The sequence below is a fragment of the Microtus oregoni genome, unplaced genomic scaffold (genome assembly GCF_018167655.1).
Source record: "Microtus oregoni isolate MIOR12 unplaced genomic scaffold, Mior012 000001F_ref0000356, whole genome shotgun sequence".
Taxonomy (NCBI): Eukaryota; Metazoa; Chordata; class Mammalia; order Rodentia; family Cricetidae; genus Microtus; species Microtus oregoni.
In genome coordinates, this window is record NW_024543060.1 from 70,946,049 (window position 1) to 70,966,987 (window position 20,939).

The 20,939-nt window shown below is 40.5% G+C and overlaps 1 protein-coding gene across 13 annotated transcripts in view; it reads right to left on the reverse strand.

The window, feature by feature from the left end:
* Kcnc2 (potassium voltage-gated channel subfamily C member 2) overlaps nucleotides 1–19,658 on the reverse strand; it is a 174,819-nt gene extending 155,161 nt beyond the window's left edge. For 12 of the 13 annotated variants that reach the window (XM_041667641.1, XM_041667657.1, XM_041667648.1 and 9 more), the window contains exons 1-2: nucleotides 19,520–19,658; nucleotides 17,666–18,371 (exon numbers count right to left, since the gene is read on the reverse strand). In XM_041667641.1, coding sequence (XP_041523575.1) covers nucleotides 17,666–18,352 — 687 coding nt within the window. In that variant the 5' untranslated portion in view covers nucleotides 18,353–18,371; nucleotides 19,520–19,658. Of the gene's footprint in view, nucleotides 1–17,665; nucleotides 18,372–19,055; nucleotides 19,213–19,519 lie in introns of those variants that run through there. The other variant, XM_041667560.1, reaches the window with a different exon arrangement.
* Between the last annotated feature and the right edge of the window lie 1,281 nt (nucleotides 19,659–20,939).

A 20,939-nucleotide genomic window follows, 5' to 3' on the forward strand; every position in this document is an offset into this window, starting at 1 on the left:
TATAGTGCAAAAGACCCGTATTCAATTCCCAGCACTTACATGAAAAGCTTGTGGGTGGCACACACTGTAATTCCAGGAAATGTGGACACAAATGACATCTCTGGCACCCGTGGCCAGCCAACTTAATTGACTTCATAAGCCCAAGATCCTAGTGAGGTACCTTTCTCAAACAAGGTGATTGGCTCCAAAAAAAAAAAAAAATGATTCTAAAAGCCAATCCCTGGCCTCTATACGTGTGTGCATACATGTACAATCACAGTGCACCCATACATTAGCACTCACAAACACATACACACACACACACACAAACTGAAAGTCTTCTGTATATCTTTATGGCTCTGTTATCTTAGAAAATAATACGACAAGCTTCTAATACCCATTGGAGGAAAAGCAATCAATGTGTTCCTTCGTCCAGCCAATATTTTCTCAGTGTCTTTTTGTAAAAGTTTTACTTTTATGACTTAATAATACTTTTGTTTAAGACTGTAAACTGCAGAGACCTTTTGTTTTAAAACAACCTGGCCATCCCAACATTCTGCGTTGAGTATTGTGTTATCGTTTATAGTTCTTGTGCCATCTCACTTTTCTTTTAAAATGACTTTCCTTGGTCTCTGTTACGTAGCATAAGGTCTTAGAAACAGGCTTTCTCATCCCCATAGTGATGTATGTGTGTCGCGTTAAGTGCCTTTATATCGCTCCAGCTTAGTTGAAATATCTGGGCATAATTGTGTTTTAAATATAAATATTCTTTGCTTCATTCATCTGGTACCATTTACTCCAGTTTATCTGGGGGAAAATCACTTTTGGATAATCCTAATTTGCTAAATGAAGTCATGAAACAAGAGTGTGCTAAATAAGAATCTTTTTTTCTTTTTTGGCCTTATCTCCTTGTCTGATTTCATTGCTTCTGCAATATCTATTTTTCCTGAGGACACAGTATCCTTCAGCAAAGGTCTTACTTCATCTGCTTAGCAGGACAACCAGTGTCATCTGTCACTGCTAGGCAGATACATCTCTGCCTAATGAAGACCTGACATACGCTCCCACTGGCCTTGCTACCCTGGTAAAATTAAAGCACACTAATATGTAAACATCATTTCAACTTAAGGGCATAATTTCTGCAGAGACTCGCAAGCATCTGTTGAGTGGTCAAGGGTCAAGACTCTTACAAATGTATTCTCAGTAGGTAGGTGACAAATTAAAGTGTCACTGTTGTCCAAAGGATGATTTTCAGAAAGTGTTCAAATGCTAGTCTAACAGGAATTTAAATTGCATACTGCACATGGGCTTTGAAACTTCTCATTTGGATTGAGTATTTGAGGACTAGAGTAGATAAAAAAAAAGGTGGGGGAACTGTGGAATAAAAAAGAGAAAAGAAATACCGCTTCTGTGGGAAAGAATCAGAGAGGAATACAGTCTCTTAGGCAAAGAAATCAGGAAGTTATTTAGACCGTGATAAAAGCCTGCTAAGGGCAATAAGCTTTCGAGATCCACTGCACAGTACGGTAGTTAGGATAAATAATTCATATTATATTTCAAAATTGCTAAATGAGAGGATTTGAAATGCTTTCGCTACAAAAAAATAAGTATATGATATGCTGAGTTTGTTAATTAGCCTGATTTAATCATTCCACATTACAAATATATATCAAAACATTACATTCTGCCCCATAAACATATATAATTGCTATTTTCAAAAAAACCTACAAGGACAATTACCACCTACTATCCATAAATATGGGGAGCCAGAAGGATGCAAGACCCTCTGTTACACAACTCCGTAACCACAGAGGACGAGAAGGCTATGGGCATATACAATCATGGGGCACATAAGGGGGTTCTGGGCAAACAAGAACCATATATACTATGCTGTGCTCATCCGATTAGAAAGGGCCTGAAATATTCTGGTCACCCAGTAATAATATAACGTGGTAGCTGTCGTAAAGTGGCAGCATGATGTACTATGTCCTTGTGGTAACATGGTATAAACAAATCTACTGTGATACCAGCAGTAGAAAAATCACAATCATATTTTCACAGAATCCCCAATAGCAATAACAAACAGCTGTGCTCCTGGATCATGCATGGACTTTTTTTAAAATCATTTTTATAGAATGCACACCTTCTACAGTGACAGACAACATAGTTAACTATAGAACAGCTCCATTCCAGGGGACCCTGTCCTCAGAGATGACAACTCCATGGGTGTGGCTGCCTGGAAAGGCCTCCCTGTGGAATAAAAGGCACAGGAGGAGGATGGAGATACTACTGATCCAGACCCTGTGTGGACCTACGCTCATTCACACATTTAGTGACTACTGTTTCATATGTAAGTTACATAATCGATGTCCGACATAAGTATGCAATTTTTATCTGTTACACTACATTTAAGTGAATACTTAATGCTTAATAGAATGTTGAATATGGCATTAAGCATATAACGTTGTACAAATCTACAACCAAGGAACAAAAGGTTGTGTGACATCATCAAGGTCCATCCATCTAAGTTTGCGGAACTGAACACTACAACACTCTGACAAAGACGAACTCCCTTGACTTTGTACTTCTCAGTTCTTCCCTTCATTCGGTGACACACAGACACACAACCACAATCTAATGCTAGGACAAGAACCTCACTCCTTGTTCGGATCTCATTTAAAATGTTGACATGAAACACAAGGATGAAGATCAGAAAAGAAATTATTTTGTTCTTAATAAAAATATTCAGATATGAAATAAATAGGTTTTAACTAGTGGCGATGCAACTTAAATATTGAGTAATGCCATTCAATATTAGATACAGGAGATAGTGCTCTCTGTGTATGTCTGTGTCTGTGTATGCATCTGTGTGCGTGTCTGTCTGTCTGTTCATGTGTTTCTGTGTGTGTCTGTGTATGTGTCTGCGTGTCTGTCTGTGTATGTGTGTCTGTGTGTGTCTGTGTGCGTATACATGTGTGTGTGTATATGTGTACCTGTGTGTGAGAGTGTAAAAGCCTGTATGAGAAGAGGCCAGAGGAGGACATCAAGTGTCCTGCTCTCTCCATCTCTACCTTATTCTTTTTAGACAAGGTTTTTCAATGAACCTAATGCTGGGTTGAAGCCAGCAAGTCCACGGTGCTTGACTTTTAGATAGCCACGCTGCCACTTCCGTTTTCCACATGAGTGATGGAAGCAGAACTCTGGTCTTCATGCGTGCATAGCAAAAGCTCTTACCCCTTGAGGCATCTCTTCAGCTTTGAAAGTATTTCTTAGGATTAGCCTTTCATGCCCAGTGTAATCTAGAGGAACTTGAAATTCAGATGCAACAAACCTGGTAAGGGAGCTGGATGTGGAATAACTGTTCGGGATATTCCCCGCTTCCTCTAGTAACTGTCTACAGAATTAGCCATAAGAATGTTGTCCACAAAACACCCCCTTGTATCAAGAAGGAAATCCACTCCTCCATGAATAGTCTGGTATGACAGAGGATAGCAGAGGGAACTGATAAGTTACCCAGAGATTTCCTCCAAGTGCATGGAGAAAAAGAACAAGCGAGCCTGTCTCCAAACCACACTTACTTTCCTAGACTGTTGCAGGGAGCTGGAGTTCATGCATCTGCTCTTATACACCCACCATAAAGGTGTGTTTGTGCAGGATCATCTGCTTGCCCACTGTCCCTGTGCCACAGTCACCCTCAGCCCTTCAGAGGAAAAGGCATTTGAAGAGAATCCATCGCTTGAGATGCAAGAAGGTTAACAGAAAAATAATTTTCAGAAAGAGATTTGCTTTAAAGTCAGGAATGAAAGAGAAGTTTTTTAATTCCCCAAAATTAATATCTTCAGAAGAATCACAGAGGCATTTCACCTATGAGAGTATGACATAATAAGGAAAGGGGCAAAGGAAAATAAGAAGGACACTCGGTGCAATGGCTCCTGTCTGCAACCCCAGCACTAGAGAGAATGAAGCAAGAGGGTTGTTGCAAGTTCAGGGTCAGCATGCACTACATAATGAGATCCAGACTAGCCAGGGCTACAGAGTGAGAGCTTTGTCTCAATTTTTAAAAAAGAACAAAAATTTTAGAAAAAGTAAGAAATTTTTCTCAGGTGCTATAATTATATAACAAAAACAGAAAACGAGAGAAGTGATGAATAATGATGCTCAAATTCTTGTACACCATGGCATGACCTTATCTAAAAGAAAAACATATTTGCATATATAATTAGTAAAATTAAAATGGAGACATATATTGGGGTAGGTTCTAATCCACGGCTTGTGTTCTTTACCAGAAGAGAAATAAGACTGATCAGAAAGAGTGATGCAGCCATGGCCAGAGGCAGCCAAGGCCTTGAGCACCACCAATCACCAGCAGTGAGTAGCCTGACCTTCAGACCCTCCAGAAGGAGCTAAAACTGCTGATTCCCAGATTTCAGACCCCACAGGTGTAAGAGGGGATGCTCCTGCTGTTTTAAGTCACTAGCTGTGTGGTGGTTTCTTATGGCAGTCCTAAGAAATCCATGCAGTGAAGGGCTCGCGACAAGCCTATGAAGAGAGATAGAAGTTTGCACAGAGTTTTTTTTTATTTATTTATTAAGGATTTCTGCCTCCTCCCCGCAACCGCTTCCCATTTCCCTCCCCCTCCCCCGATCAAGTCCCCCTCCCTCATCTGCTCAAAGAGCAATCAGGGTTCCCTGACCTGTGGGAAGCCCAAGGACCTTTTTTTTGAAGAACATTTGTGAGAAGAGAAGGAGTAAGGCTTGCGGATGTTAAGTGATAATTGCATCACTCTATTAAACCAAGGTGGCAAGGTAGGCCATTCCAGGCTGTGGTAACAATGGTGTGCCTATGGAAAAGATGAGAACACATTTCTTGTATTCAAGGTTAAAAGGGGAAACTATTGCTTAAATTAAGCCCTATTTTTATGGTAAAATTGGAAACAATGGCTGAGAGTTTGAGAAGTTACTCAAAGCCTCTGAAGAGCTATAGAATTCACTGATCATAATTTGTAGCCAAGGAAAAGAAACAAAGGTTTCTTAGACAAGGAAGTGTGTGCATAAGCGCTAGGATGCCATCATCTTCTTCCAGCTTTAAATCTATGATGCTTTTCTGTTTGTTTTTATTTTTTTTTCCTCACCATTTTTGTTCCTCTCTGAACCTTTCTGAAGAAAACTTTTGTTTGAAGCAATGTCCTGAGGCAAATCCAAACCTTTGAGTCATATACTATTCTAGTTCAAGTCTGTAACTTTGGAATCCACATGAATGACTACATTGGGTAGGCAAGTCTGTTTCAGAGAAATGAAAAATTTAATTTTCTATTCATGAACTTTAATTCAAAGTAGTAGCAACATAAATTCTGTATTTCCTGGAGGGAAGAGTGTTCATCCCTCTCTGTCTTGCTTTGGTGTAAATTATACCTATCAAGAATTTTAAGAGGCACACAACATAATAGTCATAATATCTATAAAATATTTTTGAAATTTGGTTGCTAATACAGAAATATAAAAAGAAAAGAATCACAAGAAACAATTCTAAACATGGTAGTTCTAGAGCCCATGAAGGAATCATTATTATGAGCCAATATCAAACCATAATCATTCAATATAGATTCGTAAAAAAAAAAGAAAAAGAACAAAAGAAAGAAAGAAAAGAAAAGCCCTATTGCTAACAGATACTAGACTTGTGCATTAGAATTTCCCAGGCCTTTTGAACCAATCTCAGCTCTAGCACTGGCTGAATCTTCTACCCCTTAGTAACCTAGTTGTATTCGTTTACCCACAGTGCTTTGAACAGGCCACGCCCTCCTCTCCTTTTGAAACTTATTTAGGCTCTTCCCAGTAGCTGGGGAAGAAATCTGGAGATATTCTCTTTCTCTTCTGCCTTATTCTCTTCAGGAAGATGCTCCATTCTCAACAGGACTGTGTTGGTCTCCAAAGCACTCTTAACTTGTATCTACTAATGATGCCATGATGTGGCAAAGCCACTATCCTTCCTTTCTCTTTCAGTACATTGCAAACATATTAAGAGCAGGGAATATGTCTTCACTATGCCACTTGAAAAATGCATGATACATCATGAAAATATACAGGATGCTGTTCTAATTAATCTCTATTTAAGCATGGATGACCAATAGTCAATTTCCTAGTCCAATAGTCATTCAGTACCCAGAAGAAAATTCTCAAGGAGAGATAATTTCTTCAAGATCATTCCAAATGCAAGAAAATTTCCCTAAGATTGACTATTACTAAATTCCCCCCAAAATGCCTCAAAAGCAGTTATATTAGTTATAGAAATAAAAACGATGTTCTTAGAATGGGGCCTGAATTTTTAACACAAATACATTTAGTTTATCTTTATAACAACCATTAAGTAAAATATTGTTATTTTCTTTCTAGTCTGCTGAGCCAAAGTCAATCCCGAGAAATAGCTTCCAAAGATTATACTTCAATCTAAGATGTTGTGAGAATGAAAATTTGTCAGACTGAGTCCAACCGTGAACACTCACCTCAAAACCTACAAGGAGCAGACAGATGGGTTTTCATCCCATTGACCCAAAGAAGATGAAGGGTTTAAAAAGGAAGTGCTGCAAGCTAAGATATCCTGTCTTTACTATAACCCATGTCCTCTGCCCTTATGCTGTTCTGTCTTTACTATACCCCATGCCCTCTGACCTCCCTATTATTCAGTATCACTTGATGTGATACTCACTGTGAAGCATCCATGTTGATTCAGTGCTCTGTTGACCTTCCCTTCGGTTATTTGCAAATGCCTACATATCTGCTAAGAATGAGTTCAGATGCTGTCTACTTTACACAACAGTACAGCTCCCTCCCTACTCTGTGTATTTACCTAATAGCCCTATCTCCACTGACATGTGCAGGATGTAATGCAGGATATTATAACTATTAAGTTATAGATCTTTTTCTTCCTGCAAATATGTATCCGGAAGCCAAATGCCAAGTCTCAATTTCTTCTGCATTCTTATTGTGCAACGGAGTCCTGGCCAACTGTTAAAGCAATTGTAAGTTGATAGACACAAATTTAAAAAAGCGCTAAGATCAATGATTCTCACTTTTCACTTGGTTCTTAGTTAAATGAGAATATTGTCGTGTTTTGCAACAATATGCTATTTCATCATCCAATAAATGCACACCGAGGTAGAGAAAATACGAAAGCATATCAACAAAGAAACCCAATGCAAAGGAGTGTATGAATATCCCTGTCAACTATGCTACAAATCAAATGTCAAAGAGAAATTGTGTAAGGCAGATGAATCAGAGATTCATTAAATCATTGCTATCCAACACTTTTTTAAAGGAACAGGTTAAAGAGATAACACTAAATTTAAAAACTATAAAAAAATCTGATAACATGAATTGTAACTAAAATATGAGTAGTAGATAAAAAATTTAGAAAACTAACTAAACCCAACCTTACTTTTACATCAAGACTAGTCATTTTAATGTCTTTGAAGTCTAATATATTAAATTAAATTTTATGCCATTAATTTGTTTGCATTCTGTGTCTCTACAAAGCAAGGTACAATATATTCCATTATGAGACTAGAGATGAATCATAAGATCCCCCTATATGTCATTCATAGTATAAATACAGTAGTTCAACTTTTCAACATCTGTTGATCATATGACAGTCCTGGGAGAGATTCTCTCTGATTTCATCATGCAATTTTAATAGCTATGGAAGAAACCAACACTGTTATATCAGACTCAGTTTAATAGACAAGAAAAAACTGCAGCTATATTCTGCCCATTTTATTTTTTGGGGGGGGTCTTTTTATTTAGAATGATTTTAATTGGGACTTAAATGTGTATGTCTATTATCACAGTACCCATAGGCAGAGGCTGGCAATCTGATTTCAGTGCCAACCTGGTCTACACGGCAAGTTCCAAGCCAGCCAGAACTACATGATGATACCTGTTATGCCCAGATCCGCAAAGTCCCCCAAAAACCAACAAGGAGACCGAGTCCCAACCCCGTATGTAAAAGCAAAGAGCCTTTATTTTATACAAGTTTGCAAACTCGGTCTCTCCATATGCACAACGTATTGGCATAATCGGAGAGCCCTGAGCTCAGTTACAGTTGGGTTTTTTAGTAGTAAAGGTGGGGGTGAGGGGTTTCTGAGGTTCAGGACTGCTGGTTGGCTGACATTTTGTTAGGGATGTCCTGGTGAGTGTGCTGGCAGGTGATCCTATCTACAGCGGTTGGAAGGTTAGGCATTTCCTTTGGATGGACTGTTCTTGGGTGGTGCTTGGGTAGTCACAGTTTGTGGTTCTTCCTGCAACCAGAAGGTTAAACTACCGAGGCTCATTTTCTACTGAATCTACCTTCAAGAGTCATAGCAAGCCAGGCGGTGGTGGCACATGCCTTTAATCCCAGCACTCAGGAGGCAGAGGCAGATGGATCTCTGTGAGTTCGAGGGCAGCCTGGTCTACAGGAGCTAGTTCTAGGACAGGCTCTAAAACTACAGAGAGCCAGGAGGTGGTGGCGCACGTCTTTAATCCCAGCACTCGGGAGGCAGAGGCAGGTGGATCTCTGTGAGTTCGAGACCAGCCTGGTCTACAGAGCTAGTTCCAGGACAGGCTCCAAAGCCACAGAGAAACCCTGTCTCGAAAAAAACAAACAAACAAACAAACAAACAAATAAAACTAGAGAAACCCTGTTTCGAAAAACCAAAAAAAGAAAAAAAACAGAGTCATGGCATTGCAGATTTTCTCACTGCTTTCATAATTGCTCTATCATTTCTCTCTGCAAGATTCCTCAAGATGGACAACTTAAGGATAAATTAAACCATAGTAACTGTGTTGTTTTCTTTTCTTAAACACTAATTTCACTAATCTCATCCAAAATCAATATAACAACATCAATTGAGAAAAGTTTATTTGTCCTATGACTACTATTAAGGCATCGATATAATTACCATACTATATTTTCTTTTAGTAAGCAATATTTTATAATAAACCCATAAATTCAAAACTACTAAAATAAACAACTCATATCTGAATTTCTGGTGTATACTTCAGAACTCAGATGTGAAATCTTTATATACTTTCTATAAAGTGCTCAAAAACTCAATTATTTAACTAAAGGGGTTTTGTATGAATATAATTTGTTATTATGTAGACTTAAATTTAAACATATTTTTTAGTATGTTGATAATATTTTAAATGGTTGTATTTTATTTAAAAAGTAGTGCATTTTCTGTTTACTGGATATTTGAAGATGTTTTGATTAAAATATTATTATATCATTTCCCCTCCCTTGATTCCCTGAGTATTTTTTAACCTAGACAAAAATATTGATATAATATAAAAGAATATGTGTGGCTAATGTTGTTGACTTTTTGTCTCTAAGTCGTCTTCTAGAGAGGCAACTTTAAGAGAAGCACTTCTTAGTGCTGAGACTAAAAAACTAAGTATCTACTGAAAAAGATTATCCTGGGCTAGGCATGGAGGTGCATCCCTCAAATCCTAGTACTTGGGAAGTAGAGACGGGATAATCAGGAATTCAAAGTTATCTGCAACTGCATAAGGAACTCAAGACAAGCATGAACAACATGAGACCCTAGTTCAAAAAAGGAAAAAAAAATCAAAAAGCCCTGCTCCCCAGCCCCCAATAGACCGTTAGCTTTTATTTCAGCTTTTAAAGACGTCAACAGTACAATGGGCTGGGTAAGCAGGTGAAATATAACCTTAACTTGACCTTGTCTGCATTACAGAATCTAAACATTCAGTTAGACCCATGAAGAAGGGCAGTACTTTTTGATAACACACAAGTATAGATCTTCACACACAAGAATGTGAAGAAAAAATTAGATTCTCCTGAAGTATCTTCATGGGATTTTCTGAACACGTTGAGTTCTAAAGCCTATCATATTGGAAGAATGTCCTTATTGTGGTCAAGTTTTGGGCGAGACCAGTCATAGCAGTCCTGAAGTGTTTTTAGCTACATATGAAAAGTATCATTTTGCCTAGAGTTTTTCTGTTCTGATTCCTATAACAAGCATTCTGTCTGACACAAAGTAATAGCATCACTTTACAGTCCCACTGCATGCCTTCGACTAACTGACCATTATAATACAGTTCAGAAAAAAAAGTGCATTTTATTTACTGATCTCACAATAATGTCCCATTTCACACGTGTATTGCCACCAGCCTTAAACACATTTTATCTTCCCTTCTCACCAGTTATCCCAGTATAAACACATAATCCTTGTTAATTACATTTGAAAAGACTGCCCTCTACAAAATACATTATCCATCCCCCATAGGTTAAACCAGGATCTCAAACCTCAAAAAGTCATAAATTTAATGAACCAAACAAGGAAAGATCTTTAGACACCAAGGAGTCAAGTTTTCTGAGTCCGAGGATGAAAAGGATGTTGTTGTCAGCAGGTTAATTCTGAGGCTTTAAAGGTAGTACAAAGACAGGAAGTGGAACTGAAGAAAGCAGCGCTGGACAGATACACCTAAGTTTGACGGTCCCTACGGAAGTGGCATTTTCCTGATATTTGCTTAACAAACACAGATCAATCATTTTAGGCAGAGATTGACATTACTCTTCCTAACATACTTGTTGCTTATCGGTGGCTAAATGTGTGCATTCAATGGGAAGCACGGGCTAGACCAAGCAACCAAGTTTAAATGGAAAGAACCCAGAAGTCAGATGATCTTAATTCTAGACACTTCCTTGATTATCACTAACTATTCATGGTCAGAACATGTCAGTTGTCCCTTCAAAATGAGGAAATTGGGGCAGATGACTGAGTTTTCTTCCAAATCTAATTCTCATGAATACTAAAAGTCTATTGCATTTTTCAGTCATAAATCATATGGAAATATATTTGAGAGGTGTATGTGTGTGTGTGTGTATGTTTGTGTGTGTAAATGTATATATCTATTTGATATATATCCAATGTCAATTATTTGTGATATATATACATATATATGGTATTTGGGAGATATATATATATATATAGATATATATATATATATAAATGTATTCTCAAAATTTCAAACCACATTCCTACAAATCTCCTCCATCTCCTTTCCATATAAAATGACATAAACTTGGTCCTTGACAATGTATTTATCTTTTTCTATATATAAACACATATATCCTATGATAGGCTATGTTCTCTTAGGAAAAATGCAGAGCCCTATATAATAAACAAACATATAGTTTTGAAAGTCCTTATAAATGAACACATTAAATCTTAGCTTTCAATTGTACCAGGACAGCAAACTACTCTCCAGACTCACTCTGATAGACGAGGTTATGAAGGAGATAGAAACTGGAGAATTTTAGACAGTTTTGTAAACATTTAAATGTGTTAGACACATCTCAGAAAGCTCACATGAATAAGACTCTCCCTGCTGTATAAAATATGGGAAAGAGAAAAGGATGATCTTTTTGCCAAGGCACTTTTCAAATGGAAATAAAATTGTGATTATCTAATCAGTTACCCTTGTGGGTGGATGGATCTACACCTGCACTGAATCTTAGACCTAGGAAATGACGGAGCAGATCATCTTTATGGCTTTCATGACAAAGCCACAGCAAAATGATTTCCTGAGATCAATATGTGGTTAAGAAAAAGCTGTTTTCAATGGAAACAGGAAGCTAGGAGCTAACCTGTTTCTATGGTAACCAGAGCAGCAGCTACCCAACAGCTGTAAGGGGGGAGGGAAAAAAAAGGGCAGAAAGTTACAAATGAAAAAAATCAATTCTGGTTTACCTTATTGGTGTGACAGTTCTCCGAGCGCAGTCAGAATTGGGTACAGACATGCTGTTCCTATCCAGGATCTTTAGCAGTAATTACCCTACAAACATCAAAACTTTAGAGATGAAAAGGCATTTGGGTACAATCCAATGCGTCATTTCCAGTTTTTATTTATCATTTATTTATTGGAGTAAGGCAGAGGCAGATGAACTGAACTCAACTTGTGTTGACTTCAGGATAAGAACAAAGTTCCTATAGCTCCTAATACAGATTTTTCCCCACTTGTTTCTATTATATTCTCTACCTCAGCTGTCTTCCCCTCCTCTAAACCCACATTCAACTCCCTTTATGTGAAAATATTGACTGCATAGAATTAAAATTGCCACCCTTCAGCCTGTGGAACAAGCAGTAAACCATGTTATTTTATCATAAAAGACTGTCTGAACTGTTCTAAAAGAAAAGCCCCTAAAATTTCAAGCAGAATTGAATTATGATTCTGGTATATATTCATGGCTATTGTTTAGAATACTTGCCACTATATATTTCCTTTCAGAGACCTGTATTTATCTCTAGTGCCTTTGCTCTTTCATTGAGATAAAACTTAAAGGTTGCCATAATAAAAAGGATATATGATTCAGAAGTTCAAAATATATAAAACTTGAAAAACACATTTACTTTATTTGTAGTAGTAAAAATAAATCATGGTGGTTTAGATATTCAAATGGGAAAATTAGATCTTCATCTTCACAAAAACTTGAACATTCTCTTATTTTTATTTGCCTTGCAAATAGCCTCTTGACAAGGAAGAAACATTTCATCTCTCATTCAATTTTTTAAACTTGAGCCTACAAGTGAGCTGTTAAAAAGATACATGAAAATCATACTTAGTGTGCCCAACTGCATTCATCTTTGGTACACCTGGTACCCAACAATAGAGCAACTCTCTTAGTATATGATCATATATACTACCAAAATTACAATGTAACCAATAAGTGGCTTGGTTCCTTTACTGATCTAATGAGATTCAGATACTCTCTGGTCCTGTTTAATCATCACAATACATTAACTTAACTAGATTTGAATTTATTTAGGAATTATATAGTTAGCGTCGTGGAAAAGGTCAAAAATGTTTAGACTGAAAATAAAAAACAACCAGACATCATAACAACACCTTCTCAAGGACATCAACTTGGATTTGCTTTGTCCTACAGTTGGCCATGATTCAAAATAAATAGAGAAAAAAAATGAAGAAACTTAGCCACATTCTAATAGTCCACTTGTTTGATATAAGTATAACCTTCATGAAACTAGAAAGGGGCTATAGATTATTCTGAAATTTAAAAAAAAAGATTAAAAAACCCTTAAATCAAAACCCCAAGACCATACTAACTGACCTATCCAAGAGCACCATTTGTGGTCAATTGGCCATTAACTTTTTTTGAAGGCAAAAAGAAAGATGTTGAAACTTTTGAAAACAAAGAGGTAGAAGCAACAGCTAGATTATAAAAATCTTAATTGTCGTATTAACCTTTGTAAATTTTATTCTGAAATTCATGACATCAGCTAAAGATTTTTAAGTAAGGAAAATCATTGTGACAAAAACACACCCAAGACAAGTTGAGGAGGATGAAGACAACAGCACAGGCTAAAGTCTGGAGATGTGAGCTGTTGTAGTACTTTGAATAATAGATAGATAGATAGATAGATAGATAGATAGATAGATAGATAGATAATAGATGAATAGATAGACAGACAGACAGATATGTGATGGGTGGGTGGATGGAAAGATAGATAGATAGATAGATAGATAGATAGATAGATAGACAAATATGTGGTGGGTGGATAGATAGATAGATAGATAGATAATAGTTGGATACTAGATAGATAGATAGATAGATAGACAGACAGACAGAAAGAGGGATAGATGGAAATCTAAGGTCAAACAGGGTCTCTGGGGTGGAAAAATATGTAACATTATTGGTATTATAACTACAGGTAGAATATAGATTTTACAAGCAAACAATTGAAGAAAGACGAGCTTTTATTTATTTATTTAGGAAAACGCTTTAGCGCCTCTGAAATGCTTTCCTGTCTTGCTGGCTTTCCTATTTCACGTGATGCTTTTGGAAATGTTTTATTATAGATGAAATGATGAGCTTTTTGAGAACAAAGAAGTGTATCTTCTGCATTGCCCTCCCTTTATTTTATGTAGATTTTGGTGTAGAGCAATTAAATAATAAACACAACCTGGAGAGACAAGATTTCTAAAATAAATTCACAACTGGCTACCATCATTTGTGTAGTCAGACGCGCTACCGTTGCGCCACGAGGTCCTCCCTTGCCATCATTTGTGAACGAGCTATATATGACCATTAGAAAAAAATCCTTTTTGAACGTAGCTACGAAAAGTGGAAAGTCTGCCTGGCAATTAAAGACAGGCATAAGTGACCATAAAGGGGACACACTCTTAAACAGAAGTGAGGCCAGCCAGTCACCTCACTTCACCCACAAAGTAAAACTGGGATGAACAAAGATCAACATAACCCTCCTCCTTCAGCACTTCAGAATTGGGCATACATTTTTTTTAAATGTTTTCAAACCTGGTGAATAATACCAGAGTATTTTCAGAGTAATAGTGACTCTGAAAATATCTACCAGCTCTACCAAGAAATTTCTGCCTATGGTGTTCTCTTATTGCACTGAATGTTGAACAAAAGCTCATCCTCTAAACCATAAATGTTGATCTGCAAGTACATACATAACGCTTTCACAAATGCATCCCTCCCTGCCGGTCACTATTTGCAAATATCGTCAATACCATCAACCGAACCATCTCTCCTTTCTTTCCTGATCAGTTTTCCACAACAAATTTCCCTGACAAGTTAAATGGCATTTTTTTAATAAATTTCTTATTAAAGAAAAGAACTCATAAGTATGACAGAGAAACTTACTGACCAAAATCTCTCAAATATCTACTTATATCATAAATTAAAATTCTAGATAAAGAGAACATGCCAGCCAACAAAAGACAAAATTACAGTGTCATAAAAGTCAACTGCCATTTCCTATGACTAGTATTGTAGTGTGACCATGTATGTCATAAAAGTCGAAATAAAGCAGATATCTCTTTGACATTGGAAAATCATAAAGCAAATAAAGAAATTAGTATAAAGACTAAAAAAGAAGCACAGTTAAAATTGTTCATCTACATATTTCAATAAAAACATGAACTAATGTAAAGGTAAAAAGTTTACAAAATATTTAACTTTATTGAGAATGAGGTTTGTGACAATAAGGCCATAGCTGATGCAAATCATTTTGATAACTGATTTGTGTTTCCCAGACTCACACCACTTGAGGCTCCTCAGTGGTATAGTCTGGTATCATTAACTCAGGCCATAATGGAGCTCAAATATTAATTTACTTATGAACTAATCTGTGCTGTCTGATTTAGGTAACCTTTGGTGATCTGAAAAGGTGCTTTTCTGAACTCAGAGTCTGCAAACAAAAGTGTGTACACTGACTAGCCAATAGCAGAAAGTTCCAACACAGTTCATGAAAGAAGTGAAGATCATCACATATTTTTATCCCTTTGTTGATTGGTGCCATGAAAAATTTCTACCAGTCAAAGTCCTAGAATGTATACATTTTAAAATGTCATAAATGACCTTTCCAAGAGGGAACCCAAATTTATGTCTCAGGCAATATTGGATCATGAAAGCAATAGGATTTGCAGAGATGCCACAGTCTAGTCGGTTATAATCAGAGGTTTTGTGGGAAGGGGTTGGGAGGATGTAATGACACCAGTAGAAAATTTGATGTATGACCTTGGCCATTTCTTGACATCTGAGCCTTCATTTTCCTCATCTCATTTAGGAAAGGGAAGGTCTTTTCTAGGTGACTTCTAAAACAGTTTTCAGGCCAGTGACTGTCAGCTGATTTTGTTTTTCCCCTCTCCTGACCTTGTGGTAATCTCTTGATTCTTTCCTCATCTACAGATACAGGTCAAATCATCCACATAATTACAACAAAATCTTAAGTATGGTTTTTAGCAAACCCAGTGGCTATCAAGTCAATGGATTACCCTTTGGCTAATAATAAATAGAATCAAATTTCATAGTAAGAATAAAAGTTGGGCACCTTAGTGAGCTTTTAGTTATAAAGTCTGACTTACAATGAAATACAAAACAAGCTGAAGGTATCATGCTATGCTATCAGGAGGAAAGATAATAAAACATCCATCTATTCTATTGTACACAGACTGAAGAAAATGGTCACATGATGAGCCTGAAAACAAAATCAAATTATCTCTTTAACCACCCAGGGAGAAGAGAGCACAGTAGCACTCAGCTGAAAACCAAAAAATACAAAGTAATGTTTATGAGCCTGTGATTTTATTTATATAAATAAGTACCTTTTTTGATACAGAGCTTCCCTATGTAGCCTAACTGTCCTAGAACTAGCTCTGTAGTAAACCAGGCCAGCCTTGAACTCATGGATCTGGCTGCCTCTGCCTCCCAAGTATTGGGATTGAAGGCATACACCACCATGTCCATCTATCCATAATCACTTATAAAATGAAAACTCTTTTTGCAATTATGGAATACTTTTAAAAGCAAAATTTTAGAATTAACATTAGTACTTCCATGTTTGAATTTAGGAATATAGGGCCATGCTAAAACTAAGGCATGACTTCAAAGCCGGGCTCAAGAGATCATCGCCCTTTTACATTTTCTTTGTGTTCTACTTCTGCCTGAAAACAACACAGATAGATATGCATACTTCTGAGGTATGTCAGAAGTATAACTCCCTGAACGTTAGTGGGCAGATAGTGGTATGATAGCTAAGAAGCAGGGATTTCTTTTGTTCAGGGAAAACTGGCCAAGAGGATGGAGCCAAACTTAGGCAGGGAGAATTACCATCCTGCAGGGGTGAGGGTCTTTCCTGGATAGCAAATACAAGACATACACAGTTGGCAAAGATTTACTGAATTCAGTGTTCTGTCCTCAAATATAATCAAGATCAATTCATATACTGTATTATTTTGGTTGTTTCTCTTTCTCCTATTTCCTTTAAACTGGAGACACCATCATTGGTGATTTCTGTAGTCCCTTCATGGGATTCTGGGAAGTTAACTGGGAAAGACATGGACTAAATTTAATCTCTCACTTAAATGATAAACCAAAACGAAACATTGAGGTTAAGAATATAACATGAAAAAGTCAAGAAAAGTTTTCAACCATCAGCGTTATTTGGTTATAGAGAACAGAAGACAGCTCAAAGAGGTGATGGTTGCAGGATCAACCTGAAAGGAACGCTGCCCCGCCTAAGAGGAAGGACACCCAGTTTGAGGATCCCGAGGCAGGATCATTGGAGACAGCAATTGCAACAATGCAGTTGTCTTCTCCCTTGGAAGGAAACAAGCTCAAGAGCCTTCTCCCCACAAAACAATCCTCCCCGCACCCCTACTTCCACCCAACCACATAGACAAGAATTCTATTTCCCCTCTTTCAGCCCTCGTACTAGATTCTTATTGGAGCTACTGCCCTGGGGAAACAGATCTGAGAGACGGGCCTCATTGAAAACGTTGCATTAGGATGGGCAACGTGCTCCGAAACACACCTTCGCTAAAGGAAAAAGTTGGAAAGAGAAAAGTTAAGGCAAAAACTAAGGTGAAAATAGATAGTAACGGCATCAGGACACAGCCCTGGACTCTTACATGGGTCTCACCTGCTAAAGGAAATCTGTTTGAGTGGGAGATCAGTGAAGTGACTGTCGGGGAGAATGGAAAGATGGGGTAAGGGTCTACCCCACATGAAGCCCTTCGAAAACCATCTCTACTGAGCTCTCTCCTCCTCTTCATCTCAGGGGCTGTTGGAGAAAAGAACCAAAGTTTGAAGGAAAGTTGAAAGAGTTGGTGCTACAGGGAACTGTGGAAGATTCGGGTCTTACCCTGGCGGCTCTGGATGAGTAGGGGTCCTCAAAGAGGGCCCACATGCGGGGCTGCAGCCTCCTCCAGCGGCCAGACTTGCCATCGGCTCCTCCCAGCCCTGCTGCATCCTCAATGCCCAGCCTCTTGGCCGCCAGGTCCTCATCGTCACCAGGGTCGCCTCCGATGAGATCGGGTGTCTCGAAGATGTCCAGCGCCTCCTCCGCGTCACGGTGCTGCCTGTAAGTCATCCAGCAGCAGGGCTCCACGTCGGTCTCGTCGATGCCCCAGAAGGCCAGCTCCTCCTCGAAGAGCGGCCCGCACACGTCGGCGGGGCAGTGCAGTTTGCCTGTACGGTAATAGTTGAGCACATAGGCGAAGACGCCCGGGTGGCGATCGAAAAAGAATTCGCGGCCTCCCCCAGGGTGGTCTCCGCCGTTGCCACCGTGGGAACTACAGTTGCCCGCGCCGCCCTCGAAGCAGCTGCTGGGGACCGGGGACAAGGGAGGCGGTCGCGGCGGCGGAGAGAGCGGAGGGGGCAGCGGTTGCAGCTTGTCCCCCGCAGCGGTCAGGCAGTCGCCCTGAGGTTCAGAGGAGGCGAGAAGGGCCAGGCGCGTTCCGGGAAGGGTCTTGAGAGTGCTGCGGTAGGTTTCGTGCCGGGTGCCCCCGACATTGAGGATCACCCTCTCGTTGTTCTCGATCTTGCCCATCTCTGTGGCTCAGACATGACTAGGGGAGGCGAACACAGCACCAAGTTAAAGCTCTTGTGAGTCCTATACGCACCATGACCCCCCCCCCTACCCCCACCTCAGCCCAAGAGTGCCAAGATGCCTAGCTCGCCAAGTGCGAAGGACCCTCCCAGGAGGAGCTTGGTGTCCAGTCCTGTCCCCGCCTCTTGCATCATGCCTGGCCCAGGTTCCCAGAGAACGAACAAGAGTTGAGTCTTCCTTGACCTTCCAGGAAACCTTTTCTCTTGCGGCACACAGTTCACCCTTGGCTCTGACCTCTCCTTCCTTTTTGCCCTCCACCGTGTTTCTCGTCTATCCCTGCCAAATCCAACCTGCCTTAAGCCCCCAAGCCCCTCTTTCTTTTCCCAAACCCTCCACTGGCTCACTCCCCAGACCCTTTCCGCCACCCATCTATGCTCCAGGCTGTTCCTCTCCTTAGATGGACCCCCCCTTCCCCACTATCCCATATCTCCCTCAGTACCCCTGCCCCCGGTCTCAATGTAATTCCCTATCAGGGAGTTGGGTTGGCTAAGGCAACTTAGCAATGTTGAGCGGGGGCCCTCGAATGCTCCAGCTGCCTGCCTACCCTTGGCCAACCCTGAACAGCACTCTGGTCTCCAGTACTCAGGGACTACCCTTTGCCCGCTGGGCTCCAGGCTCACCCCCGCCCCCACCCGCAACCTACCAGGCAGAAAACTGAAGAGAGAAGTCACAACAACAACGACAACAACAACAACATACGTCCCTGCTGCCTGCTCCTTTCACCAAGGAGACCTCTGACTAATATCCTCATCCAATTTCCTTTTCCCATTACTGTTATCCTTGTTGCTAATGTTATTATTACTTGGGAAAGGAAACGACTAACTAGGATCCATCTTTGAGGACAAAAGTGAGCAATCGATCCCACCCCTCCCCCTTCCCAAGAAAAACAAACATCTTGGGGTGGAGAGTCTGGAGAGTCGGGGGTTGCTTTCGAGGAGGGGTGAGGCCCAGGAGAAGCCGCAGAAGGCACACCCCCTGCGTTCCTGAACTGGAAGACGGGCTGTTTCAAGTCTCTCCCTGGAGCTTCGCATCTACAATTTTACAGCTAGGCAGGGGGATGCCCGTCTGCACCGCCCTTCCTTTCTCCCCTTCCTCGTCCCCGGATACCTTAAGGAGACAGGGAGAAAAGTGGATCTGCTTGGGTCTCCGAGTGGTCGAGGTTTTCCCTGCAGCCAGACGGAGTCTCTGCGGCCAGCTGAGCCGCCCTTCTCAAAGGAGAAACTACTTGTTGGCGTTTTCGGGGTTCAGGTGGTTGAGCCGCTTCTCTGGGTGCTGAGGTCGGGGAGAAAGTCCCCGCCCGCCGCCCGCTGCGCTCCCCGCCTTCACGCTGCTGCGATCTGCGGGCTCTCCCATAGCCACGCTGTTCCGCGCCCAGAGTCACCATCGCGCGGGGCTGGGCGAACCATGGAGCTCGGGGCGGGTCCAGCTGGCGCAGCCCGACCCCGCTGCAGACCTTCTGCCCGGCTGGCTGTGACTAGAGCGGAGGCCGACCGGAGGACAGGGGGCGGGGGACGACGGGGAGCTCACCCAGTTGAGAGTGAAGGCGCCCAGCTAAGATTTGGATCCACAGCTTTGGTCCTCCCCCCACCCCCGCCCGAAAGCAGCCTCTGCTAGAGCTGTTCCTTCAGCACCGCTCGCCTGAGCACACAGCTAGAATGGGTGGGTGGGTCTGGGGAATCTAGGCTGAAGAGCTCCATCCTTGCCCTCTCTGGAGCTATAGCCTGCTCTCCTTAGGCATAGTTTTCCACACCCCGCCACCCCACTGTCCCACCCCTCCCAACAAGTGAGCGAGAATCTAAAGCCAATTGCATCGTTTCCTTAATGAAGGCTGGCAGGGTTGAACTGTTTACAGGTGACAGTGGCTTGCCTTTCCCGTGTCTTCTACCAGGCCCCACTTCCACGCTTCACTTAAATGTAGGTTTCCAGTCACCACGTCACGGTTATATAAAAAAAAAAAAACAAGTTTTCAAAGTTGATCCCGGGAACAGAAGGCTCCGAAAAGCACAACTTCAGCTTCCTTTGTCTGAAATAACCAAGCAACCAAGCAAAGCTCTCATCAGCCAAGTCCTGCTTAATTAACCCAACTGTCTGTTGGGCCTTGTTTGTGCTGCTAATGCTGACGCAATTAAGCTTTATAAACTGCAGGGTATCCCAGAAGAAACGTCTTGTCCCACCGTTCCTGAATTCAGGGAACGTCCTTCTGTAGGCCCTGAGAAGTGAGTGTCATCCAGTCAGCTCTCCTCAGCTTGAATTTGACTATTTTCTCCCCAGGTCCCCTCACATCTCTCTCCTCTTCCTCCGGGCATGTTATCTCTGTACCAAATTCTCTCTTTTTTATGAAGACATCAGCCACATCATGCAGAGACCCATGATAATGGTCTCATTTTGATCCAGTTACCTCTAGAAAGACCCGGTGTCCAAACAAAATCACACTCCAAGTAGCAGACATTAGGACTCCGATAGATCATCGTGAAGAAGAACATGATGTAAGTCATGCTACCTTCATCACCAAAGAGATTATGTTCTC